At 40.8% G+C, this 15,340-nt stretch overlaps 3 protein-coding genes across 3 annotated transcripts in view; 2 read left to right on the plus strand and 1 right to left on the minus strand.

Annotated features, from left to right (window-relative positions):
* Positions 1-3,410: 3,410 nt before the first annotated feature.
* On the minus strand, positions 3,411-5,313 carry supt4h1 (SPT4 homolog, DSIF elongation factor subunit). Its single transcript, XM_030792821.1, has 5 exons — positions 5,173-5,313; positions 4,415-4,521; positions 3,999-4,054; positions 3,827-3,880; positions 3,411-3,655 (listed from the first exon to the last, which is right to left on the minus strand). The coding sequence occupies exons 1-5, from the start codon at positions 5,239-5,241 to the stop codon at positions 3,588-3,590; spliced, it is 354 nt and encodes a 117-aa protein (XP_030648681.1). The 5' UTR covers positions 5,242-5,313; the 3' UTR covers positions 3,411-3,587.
* A 1,947-nt stretch (positions 5,314-7,260) lies between these two features.
* On the plus strand, positions 7,261-10,881 carry hsf5 (heat shock transcription factor family member 5). The gene is made up of 6 exons (XM_030792950.1): positions 7,261-7,744; positions 8,416-8,760; positions 9,068-9,165; positions 9,973-10,398; positions 10,592-10,715; positions 10,838-10,881. Exons 1-6 carry the CDS (start codon positions 7,261-7,263, stop codon positions 10,879-10,881), a joined length of 1,521 nt encoding a protein of 506 aa, XP_030648810.1.
* A 913-nt stretch (positions 10,882-11,794) lies between these two features.
* Positions 11,795-15,340, plus strand: part of rnf43 (ring finger protein 43) — an 88,287-nt gene continuing 84,741 nt past the window's right edge. Inside the window, exon 1 of the mRNA XM_030792699.1 lies at positions 11,795-13,578. Within this exon, the coding sequence (XP_030648559.1) occupies positions 13,339-13,578 (240 nt within the window). The 5' untranslated portion in view covers positions 11,795-13,338. The remainder of the gene's footprint in view (positions 13,579-15,340) is intronic.

The following is a 15,340-nucleotide window of genomic DNA, read 5'->3' on the forward strand; positions in this document are numbered from 1 at the left end:
CTGAACCTAGCAGCCATCCGAGCCAAGTTTTTACCCCTGTGCTGAACCTAGCAGCCATCCGAGCCAAGTTTTTACCCCTGTGCTGAACCTAGCAGCCATCCGAGCCAATTAGATGACTGCTGTCTCCTGCTTCTTTGTCTTTCTGCCCTGATACTGACCCATCGCCAAACAAAATGCAGCCCTAGTCTGAAAACTGAACTGAGCGAATTCCTCAGATGGTGCGAGAGACCCCTTTTATAGCCCACGGTCGATGACGTTGCGTTACTTCCCATTGACCGCCAGAAACGCAGGGAAGGGCTAGGACCGAAAAACAACTCCCTTGGTGCAATTTTATTAACGACTCAGTCACGACCTTAATAATTTATCCATACCCGAGGATCTCAATAAACTGTATATAGGTGGTATATTAGCGACATCTAAATGAGCCCAAGAGGAATGCGGTCAGAAAAATCAAATAGGATGGCACAGTCGAACACTGCCAGCCATTTAATGCTGAATGAGCTGAGCAGATATATGAGGTGCTTGGAACTTGGACATGGCGAGGACCAAACTGTAAATGATTATTATTAAATTATTATATAAATATATAAAATTTGTATATTATAAATACACACACACACACATATATATACATGTCTCGAAATACTCTTTAGCAGTCTACCTGCAAATGACAGTGTTCTCGATGTGATAATAACGACGGTCACACCCTAGTCAAGTTCAGGATGTGTATAGTCCATGACACTAATACCAGAGACATACTCTGAATAGTTGTTTTGTGTCGTACTGTTACAGACAACTTGTTTTCAAACCTTGCATTGTTTCTCCATACCCGCCATCTCTGGCAATGTTAGAAACTGCCCACACAGAACCCCTGTGGAATTTAACCGCTCTGCAATTTTTTTTTAAGGTGAGGATCATAAAATGTTCACTTTCTGTTTGCACCCCCGACCCACCCGCACCCTTACAATAACAACCAACTCCTGAGTGACAATGGTAAAACAGGGTCACTGTTCAGTGATTGGATTCCTAATGATTCAATATTTTAGAACCTGTCAATCAACCTGTAAGTGGCACTAACAGGGCTCATTAGGAAGAAGCTCCAATGCCTTGAGACATTTCTGAATAATTTTAAGAATGTGACATATGGAAAATCAAAGAACAGAGGTGGACAACCTCTCATTTTCTCTGAATTCCAATACAAAATACTTGACTGTTATTCAAATTACCATAAAAATCTGTGCTAGTTGAATGGAGGGATTTAGAGTAAGACTGGAGCAAAAGCCAGCAGATGGAGGACTGCTGACCCCTGTCCTGAAGGTAAACCTTCATCCTATCTAGATCAACTGACCCCGCTGAGTGTATTAACACATGGATCCAAGGTGTAAGGTTATGACCTCTGGTACAATAAAGAGGTTTAGTGCCACTTGGGTTTACCACTTATTTAATCAGAGCCCATATTACTTAGTTTCATTATGACTCAATGTCTCCATTTGGATTCCCGCCAAAATGAGGCTCAGATTCTGCTTCAGTTACACCCATGCTCTGCTTCTCTTGGTGTTTCACTCTGGTCACAAATGATCTCCCATGGCTGTATTAGAGAGAAGAATATGAATCTAACACTTATCTCACTCTCCATGTTGCAGAGAAGGCTAAAGCAGAAGTGAGGTGTATTAGCTAAACTTAAACATATTCCCCTCTTTCACGTGCTGAATCTCTTTTGATTACTGTCAAACCAGTAACGAGAGAAACTAGAGCAGGGATTTTTTTGGGTAAGGGCCCCAGGACTTTCCCCTAACAGCCTGACTGGAATGTGGGGCCGTTATTCTTCCTTGTTTTGATAATCACATTCTGGGACTTTGGGAAATCTCTCTCATTCATTTTGCTCTGTTCAAAGTCTTCTAACCCATGAAAATATGGACTGCCCTCCTAAGACAATGATTTAGGCTCATCCTGTGATTTCCATTAAGAATATGACTGAAGTTCAACTTTTGTATGAGAGACCAACTCAGGAAATTCATTTTCATTCTCACAGCTTCAAAATGATTCACTACACATGAGCTATACTCGACTGGTCAGTTACTCATGCATATATAAGTATGGGTGATGTAATGGAGGGGCTAGCCTAATATGCCATGCTAAGAGCTAAAGACAAACTCTGAAAAATGTCCACGACAGCCAGCAGGGCCTGCCTACGTAGTCCTCTTTTGAGTCATGACTAACAGGTGAGTCCATTACATGAGGGAGGAGATGGTGATTTCTCTCTCTGATTAGAGAAAAGGTGTGAAGAAAAGGAGTGGGCCAGCATGGAAAAAAAAAAAAAATAGTACCTCTACACTCCTCTTTTCCCGACACCCCTGTTCAGTGACAAACAAACTAAAAAAGGCTAGTACAGCAGTCACTAGCATTTCTTGATTTGGATAGCCGCCGTAATTTCGGTCTCTGGAGTAAATCCGTGCCGTGTAAAGCATGTGGCGTAAATCCATTCTGTACAAAGTCAGAATAGTTTCAGGGCTCACTCTCTCACATTGTTTGTGACGCCAAGAAACGTAAAAGATAGTGACACTGAGATTCCTCCCGTGTGAGCGAGTTAACGCTGAAACGTAGTTAGAGAAGTGGCAAGTGCACAGAGGTTCACAGTTTTGGCGGGGAGCAGATTACGGCATACCATTTCCTGATTGTGCTACTAAGTTTTCTCTTTTAGTAAAAGCTACTGCAACTCTGCCACCTTGTGCCTGCCTCCAGCAAAACAAAAACAAATAAAATCTCAAGAGGGCTAGCGTTTATCCTTTAGCGTTGGCAGTTTTCCAAGAATATAAAATCTATGATAAAGAATAAAAAAAAATCCTTTGTGTAATTTTTAAACCGGTTTGCAGTGAGAGAGAATATAATAAGAAAGGTGGTTGACAAAATAAGACATATTCATGCTCGGGTTTTCATTTATGACTGTAAAAGAAGCACTGATATTATGTGGCACCACAAAATTTATTCTGTACATAGATGTATTTTTCTGAAACCAAACTGAAGAATCTGACACAAGTAATCACATGACATAAGGAGAACTTCTTGAGGAGAGTTTTCTTTTTCATGGAGTGGTGGAGTGTGCAGTTTAAAAAAAAAAAAAAAGACAGAAAAGAAAGACACACACCACCAGTTCCTGTGTAGAGTTCCTGTGAGGATTTTTTTACAGGCAAAGTTAGTAAAAGCTATCCAAAATTCATTCAAAAATTGGCCTAAGAATTTAAACAAACAAAAAAAATCAGTAAAAGTTTATTTTTATTACATAACTCTCCTCACTCTCTAGATATTCGTCCATCTCAGAAAACATAAGAACAAATAAACAAAAACAAAAATTAGACAACTAAGACTGCCTTGCAAGATATTACACATAATTCAAAAGACAGACAAATTCTGTAAAAAAAAAAAAAAAAAAAAAAAAGGAAAAAAAACAAAAACAAAAACAAAAAAACAGAGTAACACATTCTCAGTGATAGTCACCTTCTCAAGTGTTCTCTGCGAAAGACAACTGACCCTGGGTACAGGCTGTGACTGACATGTGACAAACAGTTGATAAAACAGCAACCACAACTTTACGTTTTGACCGCAGTGTCTCTGGACTTGTATATCACTCCTCTGCTTTTGAGTTCTCTGACAACACCTGACGGACAGAATTGAAGAGGGGAGAAGAAAAAAAAAAAAGAATTTCTCTTTCAGGAAACAGTTTGGACACCACCATGAGCAAATAAAATGTGTCATAATACGTGCGAGAGACTGTCTAATGCGATTCTGTCAGGCTGAAATGGGGTTTACGACTCAAAATTCAACATACCTGGAGGCAATCGACCCGTTACCGTCACTGCATAGACACCTGGTTTGAAGTTACCTGACAAAGAAATGAACAAAACTAGTCAGTCAAACTGTGCGTCTCCAGAGATTTTAGGTAACATAAGAAAGGGGCTAGTTTGGCCTCTGTTGAGTCCAAATGTACTCTTCTTACTTACTGATTCTTTGCCATTTGGCAACCCAGCTATCTTCTGGACTCATCATTGCAATGACGCTAAAAACAAAAGACAACATTTAAGTTCAGCAGGGCAAATAAAAAGGGAGCAAATGGAGTGCTAGAAAAACACACAAACTAACACACACACACACACACACACGAATGAACAAATACATGAACTGGTGAAAGGTAAATGGATAAAAGAATAAATAAACCGACGGCAGTCAATAAGGACAAAATAGATGTCGGAATAAATTATACTTTGACATTAACAAACATTAAATTGCTTATTATTTATTTCAGTCTTTTTTTTAATCCTCACTCTGACTTAGTCATTCAGAACAGACATTAATGTAGTGGTTAAACTGGAGTCTGCAGTGTACACAGGTGGCGGTTTTGCGTCCATCAAAAACATACCCGTCAAAGGAAGAACTCGTGCACTCATACACCATCTCCCGATTGCCTTTCATCTGCAGATAAGCTTCACAGTTATCACAACCATCATACTCAAACTGGTCAATAGTCTGAAGAGAGAGGAAAGACAAAAATGGTTAAATCGTCTGTAGAACAGGACAGACAATTCTCCTTATGCAGCCGAACGGGTATGCCAGGTGTCGTTGATTGGTTTGCAGCATTGTGGAATTTCAATATTTGATGTCATAAACAGTATACTGCAAATTTCGTGTGTGAGAGCTTTAAGAATGTAGAAGAGGTTATGAATAGGTCGGTAAGTCAGTGGGTGCACGGATACATGTTTAGGTCAATCTACTCTCAAAACAGCTTTCATCACATAAACAGTGACGTTTAAGGTTAGTCCTCAGCTGACTCAATACTAAAAAGAAGATAAGTAAGCCTATAAACGTTATATACACACACACACACACACACACATATATATATATATATATATGCATATATACGCAATTCAGCTTATTACGAAGATATATATATATATATCTTCTTAATAAGCTGAATTGCGTTTAACTGTCGATGAAATATATAATCGTTACATATTATTTTTTTAGACAGAGAAATATTTTCTAATTCAGCGGACAATGTTTGTTTTGTTAACATTAGACGCTAGCTACGATCACCATTTGAGGAGTTCCACTGTAACTCTCAGTACTAGCTAACGTTAGCGGATCGAAGGTACTGATTATAATCGTTATCCTTACCTTTACAAGGGAGCACAGAAGACAAGCCCGCAAGTGACGGAGATCCTTAGGAACTGTTTCCAGCGCCATGCTTTGCTTAATCAAACGAATAAACACTTTAAGGTCCCCTTACTTAACTGTACTGCTTGCTTTGTAAGTAGCCTGACGGGTTCATCCGGCGTCTCCAAATGACGTCACATATATGCGTCCTTGGCCTCAAGACCCCAGAAGTAATCGTAAATGCCTGAATGCTTTGTAACATTGTAACATAACAGTAACACTTCAGTAAATTTCAATTCGCTTTTAGGAATCCCTGTCCCTTATGGGACTTTTTAATAATAGTCCAGCAAAGCACACGAGTCATTTAGGTTATCATCAAACCCATCATTAACCAAGTTAGGTTTAACAGAGCTGACCTACACTTATACACGAAGGAGAGAGTCTTAGAGGAAGACTTTAAATATCGTACTGAATAATACGTGTTTCAAATAAAGACATTAACAGACCACAGAAAAATATATTCTGTTTGTGCCTAACAAATAAAACTCACCTGATCTTCAAAATACTTTATTTAAAACAACTACTACTCTCACTAAAACTACTTCTAGTATTTCTGGTTACTTGTAAGTGATATTACTAACTACTTCTACTGTGATTTGACTGTGCACTGACTGGGCTATGCATATGATCTTTGTCTGAACATCTTACAGCATAAAAGGATAACTAACGACCAGCGAAATAAAGGCATACCACAAAAGGGACTGTTCAGTGCTTCATCTATCACAATATCCAGATAGAGATTCAAATGAGCTAATGAAAAAGAACTGGATTTTTTGATTGTCAAGAATTAAAAATAACTACATAGTACTACATAGTTACAAAATGTCTTTTGTTTTAAACAGAGCCTGATGTATAGAATCCTGAATGGAAGTTTTTGTTTTCAGTTAACTTACTGAAAATAAAACAAACAAACAAACAAAAAACCCACAATACAATAAATTCCAGCTGTGTCTAATCGCAGTTGTTTGTTGCTAACTGGTAGTCACACACGCGCGCGAGCACGCACATATTGTGAATGCAATGATAAGCAAAAATCAAACAACCTGAAGTATAGCAAAAATAGTTTATAGGAAATGATTATTGTGGCCTTTGCTGCACAACAATGTTAATTTGTTATTTTAACTGAGAGGCTGGTCTTTGAAACCTCACCCATTTCATACATCCTGTTGACTTTCTGTGGGAAGTGAAAGAATTTTTAGTTTCGACGGTGTTTTCTGCACTAAAAAAGAGGGAAGAACACTTTTATTTATTTATTGTCAAGGCTTACTAAACAAATGAATATTAGATAGGAGGCACTTCAAATCACTTTTTCTTCTCTGTACAGGTGAAAATGAATAATGAGTGAAATCCTATAATGACAATTGTGCTATAATGAGCTCTCAGAATGATAAACACGCACGTTACGAATCAACATTGAAATACAAGGAGTCAGTGAAGCAATAAGTTTAGTGACAATGGTTTTTACTGGACAGGTTTATGAAGCTGGTGGTGGTAATGTAGAATTTAAACACATAATCTGAGCACGAGCCTAACGGTTCGGGAATACTTTTAACGGTTCTGAGAAGCAACTAGAAGACTCTAAAGGAATCAGGCATCAAGGTAAAAAGCACAACGTATTCAAAATACATAGTAAATCTGCATTCCACGATTACTTTAATAATATTACGTTTGGAAATACTGTAATGAGATTAACATGTTACTTTGAAGCCTGATCGATAACTAATAGCTTTCCTAACTTCAGACCGCACTTAGCGAACTAGCAAATTTGATGGCGTTAGCTGCAGTGACAAATTTAGATTGCACCAAGCTAACGTTGTCCTAAACATATTGACCCAGAGTTTGCAAAATTATTCCACAATATAGATGACATTGCTTTTGTGTAAACTGGCCAGTGATCAAGCTCATCTCTTACATTTGGGTTTAGTTTGCAAGCAGTTTTCATATTTGATCAAAGCTCTCAAAGATGCTAAATGTTTGTACTGAAAAGCCAAAGCACTCTAAAAAGTTATTCTACTTTTAAGGAGCCGATGCAGTTTTACATCTGATGGAATGGAGGTCGATGAAGCACTTCTTACTATACCCATTAACCCCAGTAACTTCCCCGCCAAGTTATGGCGACTGGTGAACGACCCTAAAAACAGATCCATACGGTGGGACACCCATGGGGAGGGTGTGATCATTGATCAACAGCTGTTTGAAACAGAGCTCCTGTCACCAGCTAAGCCATCAAGAGATACAGACGATTTATTCAAGACGACAAACTTCACCAGCTTCATTCGGCAATTGAACCTCTATGGGTTCAGAAAGGTGATCCAGAGCCCGGGGTGCACGGATAAGCGCGCTGACGGGAACAAGGTTACGGACGGAATCCAGCATCACTTTCACAACCCAAATTTCAAACAAAACCATCCCGAACTTTTGGTCAATCTCAAAAGACTGACAAGCACCAACAAGGCTAAGCTTGAAGCGGGTTTGGAAGTGACCTGCCGGCCGCCAAATCGTTTCCGTCGCCTCCTGACAAATAATGAGAAAAGTAAGGTTGAGAAAGAAGGTAGCGAATGTTGTAATTCATTTGCTTTGAAACGTTATTCCACACCACTTATACACAGAGCCCCATTGCCCAGCCAAATAAAATCAAATTTAAACAGGACAATATGGTGACTACTCAGTTAACAATTTCAGTGTCAGCCGCTGGCACTTGGACCCCCCAGCTTGGATAAACCAAACCACATAGGTTTATTAACCTAAGCCTTACCACAGCCCTACCATGTTGCAACCAACAGCTGCCAAAACAAATATTATGAAGATACATTGGTTTTCTGCTAGTTTTGTTGGACCAAGCATATGATTCTCTATAGAATGTAAAGGTTTTGAAAACATTGACTTGAATAGCTGGAGCTTGACTGATTTTTTAAAGTTTTAAATTCACTTTTAAACTGTTAATTTGGATTATATAAACAGTTTAGACCTCAAATGAACCACATTTACCAGAATAAATGCAAATATTGGAGTATCTGCACACAGAATTGTAAACAAATGCATCAGTGCAGTTTTTAATAGCATGTAAGATCATTTAAAACTGTAATGTAATGTAACTCTAGTACGTTTTACACTGAAAAATCAATGCTCACGGATGTGATCTGTGTGAAACATACAAATCACAGTTACTGCAAATGATCACGGTCTTCATCTCCTCCCATACAGGTTCTGTATTTGTACACCGTGGGTTTCTTCGGGACAACGTGTCTCCTTATCAGTACAATCTGAACGGATCACAGCCCGTCAAAGAGTACGACCGAACCCCAATCCCTTCTCGCGGCTGGGTCATGCGTCAGAACGACACTTCCTCCCCTACAGCCTTCTACACAAACAAAGGGATCCCAGTGTCGGTAATTCGCCACTACTCCAGTGACTCTGCCTTTTCGGTTCAGCCCAGTCCCACCAGCGTCCACATGCAGCAGGGAGCCCAGGGAACGTCTCTGACCGGGAAAAAAATCGACAGCTTTTTGCCCCCTCATTCTCAGTACAATCCGGGATATTACTCATCTGGTAAATTTTACTGATCAATTTTATTCCGCGTGGACATGCTCAAAAGGTTAAGAATTAGTGCAGCACATAGAACGTAGGTAGGATACTGTGAAAGGTGCAGTTCTTTGCTGATGGTCATCTGTGCTGGAGAAAATTGAGATTTCAAACTGAAGCATTCCAATAACATGCAGTCTCAGTTTGCAGCTTGATCATCAGCACTAAACATTCCACAGCAGCTACGGTGCATGTCATGTTTTATCATATCTACAGACTTAACTGGTCATTAATAGGCTGGTGATTTGTTGTTGTTGTTGTTGTTTGTTTGCAGCAGGGTGTCTCTGCTGTAGTCCTGGTTCAGTGGATTTAGATATGACAGGATGCCCCCATCCATCATCTACCTCCTTTCCTCACTATGGTTATTACCAGGTGAGACCAGACCTTGGTGTTGGAGTAACCTATTGTAGGATTCCAACTGTAATCCTTATTTAGGCCCATGCACTGGGCCAAAAGAATTAGTTATGTTCCTTTCATCAGTACATTTGCACTGTCAATTGTTGTGCCAGTCAGCATATATACTTTATGTTGGGTCACATAAACCAGTCACTGGGTGTGCTGAAAGTGCAGTGATCTATCACTGCCGTTTATGCTGAGAGCTCCTGGATTTTCCTGTCCAGTCACGTGAGTTCATGTGATGTATCTCATCACAGACTTTCCTTCCAGTAGCCACTAGTAAACATCAGGTTTAGAAATCAAAGCTATAGATTCTGTTTCTGTTTCCAAATACAGTGAAGGGTTTTTTTTTTTAGTACCTGTAATAGTTGCAACTGAAATAGAACACAGTCGGCTCTTCTGACTTCAGAGTTCATACAGATGAAGAAACATCATGCTTGATTTGAACGTGTTCTTATTTCAGATGCGAACACGGAAAGTACAGTTCTTGTTTAACACAGTTTAGAATCACAGATACATTATCACAATAAGTGCAGTTATTATGTTTTCCTTAGGACTGTGCAGCCCTAATCATCATCACTCTCTATGCCAGACCAATCAGTGTTCAAGTATTTTTGGCTCCATTTAGACTGATCCAACAGGGAAAGATTTTTTTAACATGTCATGTAATGACACATCAACTATGAATTAATCAGTGCTGCTTAATTAATGATGTTACTCAGTTTGAGGTATAATTCGAAAAATTTTATTTGACAAAATGATTTGTTTATGTCACAATTATAGCAGAATTATCCTGCTGGTTTCATGCACGCTGGCACCCAGAATCCAGATTGGCAGTGTGGTGACGCCCAAGACATCAAGAAAAACGACGTCAGCCTCGACACGGTTTTCAAGATCGTGGATGAGTTCCAGCCCTCGCCCAAACTGTGCACAGTCAAAGTGGAGGCCGCTGAGATGCCGCTCCAGTCTTCTGCGCCGTCAGAGATCCATCCAAACAGCGCGCCCACCCCAGCCACTGTCTCTGCCTCCATGTCGGGCGATGCCAACCCTGCACCCGTGTTCAGCACCGTTCCGATGGACAGCATCATCGCCAGCTCTCCAGGGAAGGTGCTGTTGGGCAGGGGTAATGCTGCAGGGATGCCCGAAAACCAATCAGAGAGAGGAGTGGAACAAGATGTTGTCTTATCTGAACACGGCAAGAAAGCCCAGGTTGAGTGTTTTCTGCCAGTTAGAGATTTTCGACCTTCATGTCAGCTGTTTGTCTACTGACTACTGGAGTCTCACAGAGTAATACACGTAACCCACAACAGAACTTACCGCAATAGTAATTCATTTGTAATATACAGGGATAACAGTCTTTAGCAGACATTATAATCAGTTGAGTGTGTATCTTTGTTCCTAGAAGCCGAACGAGGAGACCAAAGAGGAGGCTTCAGGAAAGAAACCCAGAGGAGCCGTGACAGCTGTGATTGACACGCACCAGTCCCAGGAACACAGACACGGAAAACTGCAACGCAGTTCTCCTGGTAAGACACAAACGCACACGAGGTAGGACAGGAGCTTATTGCTTTTAGACACAGAGAATACAATGAGTTTCAGACATACATGTAGGATGTGAAACACTGATTTTTGCCGTTCTGTTCTGTAGATCTTAACCTGTTGGTAGAGGTGGCATGCAAGCACAATTCTTGAGCATAGACAGCTTTCCAATGCAGCGACCAAATCCAGAGTATGTGTGGATACTTTTTAGGTAGGAGAATTGTAGTGGAGTTCTGCTAGTGGGCTTTGACCCACCAAAGGAAGAGTATTGTTTTTTTATTTTTTATTTTTAGCAGTATACAGTCAGTGTTCATGTAAAGTTTGTTATGTAGTCTTATTTATTGGTTTTATTGGATTTTGATGGCATGGGCGTCAGTCGGAAGTGCAAGAGGGATTGGATAAGTTTTAATGTTACATTTTGCTCAGAAGGGCTCTGGAAAGTGTCCTAAAGAATATCTTAATTATTCTAGTTTTACTTTGATTGACAGACAAGATTTTTAAGTGTAATATATGTCTTAAAAATATTTTTAAAATAGCCCCATTTTAACTTGCCCTAATATACTTTAAGACAGGCTTTTTCAAAGTCTGATTTCTGAACCTTTATTTTAGTTTGTTTTAAATAAAAGTCAAATCAAACTCTGTACTCATTTTATTTGTCTTTCATTGTCAGCCAGCTGGTTGCCTGGTGTAACTGGTGTAATCGACAGGGGAAAATAAAATTATTTTCCTCACACAAAAATGTGTTATTTATCAGACAAATTGGAATCCTTTAGAGTCAACATTAACAACCGTTTAAACTGGACCAGATATGTAAAACCTAACCTCGGAACTACAAGAAAGACAACGTACCGAAAAAAAGTATGCAAATGAACACAGGTCTTATGCAGAAAATATAGAATATATTTCGTTTTCAAACGCCTGTATGATCTCTTCCACTAGAGGGCGTCGTATGTCGTAAATTTGCTCAGTATGGCCGCCCGCTGCTGCTCCACCCTCAGTGACAGGCAGTCAGCAGGTAGACAGTCGATTAGTTCCCAGGGGAGGGAGAGACTCGGCAAGATTTGAGACCTCGGCAGCTCCGAGCTCTTCTTTCCCAAGTTTTAAACTTAATAAGGAAACTAATATTTCTCTTAAACGACATACTTGGCACACTTTAATGTTTGTCTAAACAGTGAACAACTTATTGACTGCGCGCTCAAGAAATCAGTGAAGTTTTTTTTTTTCTTTTACATTTTACGGCTCTCGAAAGGATTCCGGATCTTGAAATAGTTTGTTTTTTTGTACTTCCACTTGGAAGTTGAGGAAAATATTTTTTGAAGGGTACTGGAGCGGCGAACAGGTTGAGCTGATGACTAGTTAGCCGTGTAAGGAACATCGAACGGATTGGTCGATTTGCACAAACCACACGTGATTGTGAGATTTGCTGTTAATACATTTCGCATCTTTTAACCTTGTTTTTTTTCTCAAGACGTCAGGTCAAGAATGTAATGTAAATGCAACGGACTGACGGATCAAACATTTCAAAGCTGTTAAAAAGTTCTGGTTGTTGCCCATACCAGATGGTTATTGCAGCGCAGCCCGTGTGAGATCAATCTCTTTGGTGCAGCTGTACTGTATACTCTTCGGAATTGCGCTTAACCCTGGGGGAGAACTTCTCTATTAGTTATTAGACTGCGACATTTTACCTTATTTCTTCGTTTGACGAGAACGAAGCTTCCTACTGGGTTTCTTCCAACTCAGTTTTGATGGAATTACCGCTCGTTGAAGTTTTGCATTGTCGAGACAAGGGAATTTGACTGGGGAAACCTGCAGCAACCTGTTGACTCTTGGATTCGTTTAACACGCGGTGGATAAACATAATCTGCGTCCGAAATGTATTTACGAATAAACGAAGTCTTGCTAAGACAGTCTTACTTATTATAACTCTTGGAGATCAGGTTTAAAGAAAAGTTATAAACGTGTTGACAAGAATAAATGTGGGTTGACTGACTTCTTGAGCGGAATAGTGATCAAAGAGCACTATGTCAATCTGTACTCTCTAACAAGACCGACGGAATCTACTGCACACCAGCCTGCGTGTCTTTTGAAGGGAGGAATCAATGCACACCTTAAAAGCCAAGCTTCTAATAAATGCCTTTATGTTTTCACATGCATGCAGTCTATGGTTGGCCTCTCCTCTAAGCGATACAGGCTAACCTGCACATTATTTCCATTTGATCTTAAACTAACGTTTTCCCTCTCATACCAAAACGCTTATAATAAGCAGTGATATGACTTTTATAAAACAAGGCTATTTTACTATGTCTTTTAGCTCTTTAGGGATGACACTCATGGCTGTTGCAAGAGCAGTTTTAATGTGGAGAGAACTTCTCTGAAACGTGCGTGTGTGTGTGTGTGTGTGTCCTCACTCAAAGCATGCTTCGTGAAACAGTTGACTTCTCATGAACACGAGTACTTGGCAGTTGCAACCTCTGTGAAAGCAACCTGATTTACATTCACTAGAAAAAGAAGACTTTTTCGAAAGGAAAAAGGGGGAAAAACTCCTTAGTTTTCTCGACGCAGGTCGACCACTTTGCAGTGCATGATGTCTCGCTGGAGCCCGCCAGTACAATGACAGTTTTCCAGAGGAGATTGGCCGGGCTTTGGCCGTGGCTGCTCATGGCGGCCTTGCAGGTGGTCTTTGGCCAAACGGGCCTGGAATTGGCAGCGGCGGTGGAATCGGAGAGATCCGCACCCAGGGCCGTCATCAAGGTGACCCTCCTCAGACAGGAGCCCACCAGCAAACCCATCACCCTGGAGGGGGTGTTTGTCGGAGGGAGTGCGGGTTATGCCGAGGGGAAACTCATGCAGGTAGGAGCGATGTCTGGGGTCCCAGCGCAGAAGCGCCGGTTTGTTTTTAACGCTTTGTGTGGAAACTTCAAAGTCGAGATTTGGCAGACTCTTGACCCAAACATGATTGAAGTTGGAATTTGTTTTTCCCTCGCTGTGTGTGTGTGTATATGCGTATGCGTATGTGTGAGTGTGTGTGTGTGTGCGTGCGCGCACACACATTTGGAGGTGGTCTGAACGGCCCAGAACGGGGTCGCGGCATTAGTGAGAATCTGTCTCAGTAGCTTGGCTTCAGAGAGCTGAATCTTGGGTTCTAAGCACGGGGCATTTTTCTGAGATGAATCATGTGGAATTTTGGAGCGAACTCCATCCCTCTCGCTGTCTGTGCTCCCTGAAGAGAAGAGGTGTCAGACTAATTGGTAACGAGCGTAACAGGCAGCAGCCTGCGTAATATTAGTGTCATATCGAAACACCACTTGTGACATCTCTTTATTTTTGATTGACTCAGCTTGTTTGTACTGGATCAGTTTTAAAAGGGGCGCTGACATATGAGTGGACGTGTGCCATATCCAAAACCGCAGTGACCCCCCCCCCCCTTTCTCCCCTCCCCCCTCTCCTCTCCTCTCTCCTCCCTTCCCATCCCAGCCAATGATCTTGCATTTTAAATTGCACCTGTCAATTTAGTCATTACAGTAGACACGTCAAGCCGGTCGAAACCCACGGGCCTAGTGTCGCGTTCGACTCAGAGTGAAGGTGATGACACAAATTGCCAAAATTCTTCAAGCAAGACTGATGACATCTACAGTGTGTATGTGTGTGTGTGTGTGTGTGTGTGTGTAGTGTTTGGGTCTCTTTTATCTCATCAATGATCTGATGTCATCTGACTTAAAAAGGAAGCCAGCCAATAACGCGTGGTTAGGTTTAAGTGTGCCAGCTGCTCCACCCAGGCCCTATAGTGGCTGATAGATTTGTAGTTGTGTAAACGTCTGTGCTCCACTCTGAATACAGGGCTGCCAGGTTTTCACCCTTTTTTTTTTTTTCTCAGGGATATTTGTCTCACAACACTCAAAAGAGCAGATGTGACCGAGGCTCAGGGCATAAGCTGCAACTGCAAATGCCAGGTTTTTTTTTTTTGTTTTTTTTTTTAATTCTCCAGTATTAAAAGTTTATTATGGAAAGAATAAGGAAACACATAACAGACACCGTTACACCAACACTTGCATGGCTATATGACCGTACACACCACAAAAGCTTTACTCGTCATTTACTTTCATAGATTTTGCTATTTGGTGGAAACCCACCCCCCCCCCCCATCCCCCCACCATGCAGTGCAGCGTGGAAAAACAGAGGGTCTGTAGGATCTCGTCTCTCTTCACTCACCAGGTGCAGGAGGCATTTTGAGTTGCAAAGTGGACAGAGGGGTCTGTGGTAATTGATGTGGAATTACACGGCCTTTAAATGGGAAAAGCCCACAGTTACACACGGCTGGAGAGAGAGAGAGAGAGAGAGAGAGACGCCCTGACTGTGTGCCCTTCATTCTTCACTGTTTGATTGTAGTTTTTAAGAAGTCATGGCAGGGACAGCTAGGTTGATAATATCAACAAAACGTCTCATCTGTACTTTTTGAACTTGTAAATAACATTGTAATTAATCCAAAAAAAAAAAAAAAAATCAGTGTTGACCTGTTCAGTTTTTTACGTTGAAAGAAAGGATCATATAGGAGAAATGTTTGTCAGGAAATGGTCTCACTAGTACTGCCAACAGCGAGAGTGATTGACAAGAC

The sequence above is a fragment of the Chanos chanos genome, chromosome 15 (assembly GCF_902362185.1).
Source record: "Chanos chanos chromosome 15, fChaCha1.1, whole genome shotgun sequence".
Taxonomy (NCBI): domain Eukaryota; kingdom Metazoa; phylum Chordata; class Actinopteri; order Gonorynchiformes; family Chanidae; genus Chanos; species Chanos chanos.

Bases quoted from the DNA above. Each gene is read 5' to 3' on its own strand.
- supt4h1 (XM_030792821.1), bottom strand. From the start codon at position 5,241: ATGGCGCTGGAAACAGTTCCTAAGGATCTCCGTCACTTGCGGGCTTGT. The intron at 3,881-3,998 runs GTAAGTAAGAAG...TTTCTTTGTCAG, and splicing joins TGCCAAATGGCAAAGAATCA to GTAACTTCAAACCAGGTGTC. The intron at 3,656-3,826 runs GTATGTTGAATT...TCTGTCCGTCAG, and splicing joins AACGGGTCGATTGCCTCCAG to GTGTTGTCAGAGAACTCAAA.
- hsf5 (XM_030792950.1), top strand. From the start codon at position 7,261: ATGGAGGTCGATGAAGCACTTCTTACTATACCCATTAACCCCAGTAAC. The intron at 7,745-8,415 runs GTAAGGTTGAGA...CCTCCCATACAG, and splicing joins CCTGACAAATAATGAGAAAA to GTTCTGTATTTGTACACCGT. The intron at 9,166-9,972 runs GTGAGACCAGAC...TCACAATTATAG, and splicing joins CTCACTATGGTTATTACCAG to CAGAATTATCCTGCTGGTTT.